This window comes from Aegilops tauschii, chromosome 2 (genome assembly GCF_002575655.3).
Source record: "Aegilops tauschii subsp. strangulata cultivar AL8/78 chromosome 2, Aet v6.0, whole genome shotgun sequence".
Taxonomy (NCBI): Eukaryota; Viridiplantae; Streptophyta; class Magnoliopsida; order Poales; family Poaceae; genus Aegilops; species Aegilops tauschii.
The window spans coordinates 520191593-520197167 of record NC_053036.3 but is presented as its reverse complement, the minus strand read 5'-3'; the positions used below and the strand labels follow the sequence as shown (position 1 = coordinate 520197167).

The following is a 5575-nucleotide window of genomic DNA, read 5'->3' as shown; positions in this document are numbered from 1 at the left end:
AAGGGAGTACTTAAAAAGAATATAGTATTCCATCTTTGATTTTTTTCTTCCCATCACCCTTTCACCCAACCTTCCAACCTTTCATGTATGATAACCAATCATCTTAATTTACTTACCTTTCGAACCAATTTCTAAATCACATGCAAGATTTGATAAAAAAAATTATTTACACACTCATACTAATATGCGGAGGTAACTCACAAGCTAACATACTACTCCCTTCGTCCTAAAATACGTGCCTCGAGTTTAGTACAACCTTACACTAAAATTAGTACAAATTTGAGATACTTATTTAGGGACGAAGGGAGTAGAATAGTTGTGTCCCGTTGCAACGCACAACGGACATTGTCCTAGTATACTTCAAATAGTCAAATTGCTCGTCGCTCTTGCCAATCGCAATCATACGTGCAAACCGTGCGTATGTCTTGTGTTAGAAAAAAAAACACTTGTGAATAAAGTGGAAACAAATCCTACATCCAGAATGATCTCGGATGACAACAAGCACGCCGGCATTACCAAATTCTTGGACGTGGACAACAATCCCTCTATAGTCTATACCCATCTCCCAATCAAACTCCAGACCCTGAGTCTTTGTAGTCCTCCCTTCATCATCAAAAAAAGAGTCTTTGTAGTCCCACACCACTACTTATTCCGTAGTCGATAGTACCAAGTCGTCCGTCGCCCGAGCACGGGCAGATAGATCGCTCGCGGTTCTCCACACTACAGTGCCACCAGCTGCCCCACGTTGATCGGGCGGACGAATTCACCGGGGTCGTTGAAGAGCGCGGACGCGGCCAAGCCCGACGCATACTCCGTCGGGTGGAAGCTGTCCCAGAACAGGAAGTCGGCGCGGCTGGGGCATAGCGTGGCGGAGGTGTTGCACAGGCCCACCCCGAACGGCCCTGGGCCGGCGCAGCAGGCCGTGTCCACCACCAGGTCTGCCAGAAAAGGTAACACCACGTTATTAAAATAAATATCCCCACAAGTTACCGCATTAAAAAAGGCTGTTGCTGACATACTGTGGCCTTTTGCGCCGCCGGTTGCGAAGACCGCCTCGGCCATCCCTGCCGAGTCGCAGATGGAGTAGTGCATGTCGTCCAGATCACCGCCGAGGTCCTGGAGCGTCGAGGCTAGCAAAGTGTAGAGTTGCTTGGAGAGGTTGTTCGCCGGGCGGAAGCAGTGGAACTCGTCGAAGTCATTGTGATGTTCCAGCGCGGCCGCCCTCTGCGACGGGCAGCACCCCACCAGCGATGGGCTGACGATGCTGAACTTTCTCGCCCCGAGCGCATACAACTCCTGCAACAAAACAACGTCCCTGATTACGGGGTTCTGACCAGAAGCGCCAGATATATAGCACCTGCTCCCCCAAACCATATTAATTGTCGCTGATTTAGTTCGGGGGAATATATATGGAAAACATGCGGTCACACCTGCAGGTAGGTCCTGTAAGAGTCGACGAGGCATTTCAGGAAGGCGGTGTCGTTGCGGTTAGGGGGCGGGTTCTTGGCATCGGCGTACTCGAACAGGTCGTTGCTGCCGACGCTGATGAAGAAGAGTGATCTGGAGATGAGGTCGTACGAGCCGTTCCCCATCATCATGACGACCAACTTGAACTCCTCCAGTTGGTCGGCCATGCTGTAGACTCCTCCGCACTGCACAGAGGAAGCCAACCTCTTACCTGGTTACTAATGCAGAAATCGAGCCATTTAGTTGGGGCCAAACAAAGTCTAGACGGTGTGCGTACATGATCGCCCGTTTGGTTCTGCAGCCCTGACCCTCCCGATGCAAAGTTGATGCCGTCTTTCATATGTGGAATGATGCCCCCGGCCGGGAGGGAGAGGAAAGCGGGTGGGCTCTCTTTGAATCCAAGTAATTGAGCTGCACGTCAAATAGACAGTCCCTATATTATGGTATATACATATGTACATATACAACAAGCTGGTCAACTCGGTTGTCCTGCATCATTACTTCGCCAATAGTGAATGTACCACAATGTTAAAAAAAAATTGGTTGTGTGGGTCGTTTAATGCCAAGATTTTTTGTTAGCTCAGTCGTTAATATAGCTTTGAGCATAGCGTTTAGTGCTTTGGGTTATTTTTTTGAATGAAAGGGGGTTGCCCCCCTGCCCCATATTATTGAAGCAGAGCACAACCAGTTCACAGATTACAGAGTTATCGCAGTGAGAACCATAAAAAGCATCTAGCCCAAAAGATAAAGGCAACAGCTAAACAGAATAACCAAGTCCAGGACACAAACTAGTCCACAAAGAAAGGCCCAGAGAACCAACAAGAAAACAGGAAAACGAGGAAGAGCGCGCGTAGTCTTCAGTGCTTTCATCTTCTTCAGCGTCTCGATTCTTCAGTGCTTTGGGTATTTTTTTGTTCGAGTTGACATGCTCGCACATTTTTTTTGTGCTAGGTTTTCTGGGGTTGCATTGGTAGTGCGGTCCGGTTTCTTTTGGTTACACTCTTTCGTTTATGGTCTGCTTCTCGTCACTAAATGCTCTTTTCAACAAAACAGAAAAAGTGAACTGAGTAAATCAATCTGCGGTTGGATGGTTAGGAGGACATTGGTATTCTCAATCCATCATGATTAAGAAAAAAATGAAACCAACCCAAGGGCTAACCCTCGTTGGCATTTTTTTATAGGAGAAACTCCGCGAGCACCGCGCGTCCGAGCCAGGACTCGAACTCGGGTGGGCTGGCAGCAACCCCGGCTGCCCAGCCAACGAGCCGACGCCCCGTCCTCAGTTAGTCCATCAGGGTTCAAATCCTAGGGCTCGCATTTATCCTGTATTTATTTCAGAATTTCCGGCGATACGATTCAGTGGGAGGAGGTGTTCCCGTCGATTACAAAGCGCCTACGGTGATTTCGTAAAATCTCAAGATAATATACTGACTCAGCCTCTCAGAGATGCTCATAGGAGTAGGATATGCGTGTGTACGTTCATAGAGATGGGTGTATGTGCGTATACATAAACGCTTGTGTCTGTATTGATGTTAAAAAAAGTGAGAAGGCTTTGGACCCAAAGGACATCAGCCTTTCATGTCCTTTCAGTTTCACTAAGATCAGTAGCCTCTACTACTAAAATTGAAGGGGAAGAAATATTTGACGGCACCTATCTGGTCAGCGAGGTTGTATCCATTGCTGAAGCGGCCGGTGGGCGCGTGGGAGGGGTGGTCGACGCCGTACTGCGGGTAGTCGGCCCTGCATTCGGGCTTGCAATCAGGCAGCTGGTTGTTGTTGCCGACGTCCATCGTCGAGTCTCCGAACACGAACATGGCCGGCACGAGCGGCTCCCCGGCGCCGGCGCCATGTAGCAGCGCGAGCTCGAGCATGCACAGCGCAACGAGTGCGAACGCCCCGCCGCGGCCGGCCATTATCGGACCGATGGAGCTCCCCTTACCTCGCGCCTCTGCGGGACGCACGGCCTCTGCGTTTCCAACACGAGCGGGCATTGGTACGTGGTATCAGCATGCCTATATATACACTCGTGCGCCCAGGACGATTCCAAGAATGACACGAATATAATAAGCAAGAGGAGATGCAACGGTTGGCTACCCGCGGCAGTATCTTCGAATCCTTCGCCTCAGTCAGCGATCCGACGGGATATGCTGCTTGTTCCGTAGCGCAGAAGCGGTTCGTCTGCCCGCTTGTGTTTCTCAGTCGTGCTAACTATTGTAAACTGAGTACTTCTTAATTCTTACTAGTACTTCCTCCGTTTTTATTTAGTCCGCGTATTTGGTTTAGTCAAAGTCAAGTTTTATAAACTTTGATTAAATTTATAAAAGAATAACTTATACAACAACAAATCAATACCATTAGATTTATTGTTGAATGTACTTTCACATTATATATATAGATTTGCTATAGTAAATATTTGTATTTTTTTAATAAACTTGATCGAACTTTACGAAGTTTGACTTCAGTCAACTCTAATATGTAGAATATATAAAAACGAAGAAAGTACTATATACTGTACGCCAGGGCATCCATGGTAGTGACTAGTGAACAACTTTGAATCGCCTGCTAGTGCAAAAAAGTAATCCGGGCTTGGATCTTCAGCCAGTGAGCGGTTGGGAGCCGGTGGCCTGTTGCGGTTGGGAAGACGAGTGCGTGCATACGTACAAATTGGACCGAAACCGAGACGCGACGTCCCCCCGAGGATGGCGAGCTGCCTAGCTGGCACTGCGAAGGAGTGTATAGAATATCTCGGGGACGAGCGGGACGTGGTCGGCGCGCCCTCGGCGCTACCTACGCCGAGGCCGAGCGCATTGTCGTTTACTAGCGTACTAGCGTATCCGCGTGTAAAATTCTAAGGTCGAGTTACGTGCCTGCATTCGTCAGGCTGTTCGCATTCTATTTTGGCTACCCGCCCTGCCTTCATATATAATATAATGAGCCCATGCTACACGTGTCCGGTTTTTTTAAAGGAGGTTAAGACCCGCATATGCATACGGCCATTTTTATTTATTATTCAACAAAGGTCTAACAAGAACATACATCAAGCCACCCGAAGCCACCATTCACACCTACAAAACTCGATAATGTGGAGTGCTTTCATTCCCCATATCTAAATCCGGTGTCGTCGCCGATCCATCCACATAACGTATCGAAACCAACAGCCGGTGCAGCAGACCTAAAACATACACCACATGCATACATTCTAGACGCCGCCATCTTCATCGGACCGCTGACTCATCTTCAGAAGAGAGATCCGCATCATCCTTGCCAGACCGTCCATCCGTCGACGCCACTTGTTGGTTAATAAAAACACGAGTTTCGATAGGCTGGAGGAAAGATACTATAAGTAGGACAAAGAAAGACCCTATAAGAGACCACGACGCCCAACGGTGCCACCGCCCTGTGCTCGTCCATCTAGACGCGAAGATTCTGGAAGATCTGTCGTGCGTAGCACCTGCTGACCAGGCATGACACAGCGTAGCACCTGTCGGCCAGGCATGACTTGACATCTCCACCGAAAGCTTCGTGCAAGACGAAGCCACTCCACCTCCTGCCTCTGACTTTCAGCACTGCTCCACAAACGATGCTCCCAAGAGAGAAAACGACACCGAAGTACCACCATCGTCCGATCTGGAAGACCAGATCTTAGGGTCTCCCCCGGAGCAGCACGAGTGGGTCGACAGTAGTTACACGACGATGCCTTGATCAAGGTAACGACACAGAACGCCGCCATCGCCTGCCATCGGCTTGGTTTTCACCGGCAACTATGTCTTCCCGACTCGCAGCCGGAGCTAGATGACAGATCTCAAGATCTACCCATCCAGCGTCAGGCCGACCGCCTCCAGCGAAGGAGATGGCCACCACCACCGGTACCACCTGGACTCGCAGCCATGGACCTCATACCGGTCAACCGCCCTGCAACCAAACAATAGACATCCAACAATGGTCGGTGACTCCAAGACGACGCCTCTAAAGAGGTTACGGTGTCAAGAATGCCGTTGTCATCTAATCTAGAAGCTAGATCTTAGGCTTTTGCCCGGAGATAACACCGATCAAGCGAGGTGGTGGAGCTTCACGATGGTGCCTCCAAAGAGGAACACGGCGCCCGAAG

General features: G+C 49.5%; 1 protein-coding gene across 1 annotated transcript; it reads right to left on the bottom strand.

Annotated features, from left to right (window-relative positions):
* Positions 1 to 720: 720 nt before the first annotated feature.
* LOC109758333 (GDSL esterase/lipase At1g33811-like) lies at positions 721 to 3395 on the bottom strand. Its single transcript, XM_020317188.2, has 5 exons — positions 3119 to 3395; positions 1745 to 1878; positions 1431 to 1652; positions 1020 to 1296; positions 721 to 938 (listed from the first exon to the last, which is right to left on the bottom strand). The coding sequence occupies exons 1-5, from the start codon at positions 3378 to 3380 to the stop codon at positions 721 to 723; spliced, it is 1113 nt and encodes a 370-aa protein (XP_020172777.1). The 5' UTR covers positions 3381 to 3395.
* Between the last annotated feature and the right edge of the window lie 2180 nt (positions 3396 to 5575).

Bases quoted from the DNA above. Each gene is read 5' to 3' on its own strand.
- LOC109758333 (XM_020317188.2), bottom strand. From the start codon at position 3,380: ATGGCCGGCCGCGGCGGGGCGTTCGCACTCGTTGCGCTGTGCATGCTC. The intron at 1,879-3,118 runs GTGCCGTCAAAT...TTTGACGTGCAG, and splicing joins CAACCTCGCTGACCAGATAG to CTCAATTACTTGGATTCAAA. The intron at 1,653-1,744 runs GTACGCACACCG...TCCTCTGTGCAG, and splicing joins AGAACCAAACGGGCGATCAT to TGCGGAGGAGTCTACAGCAT.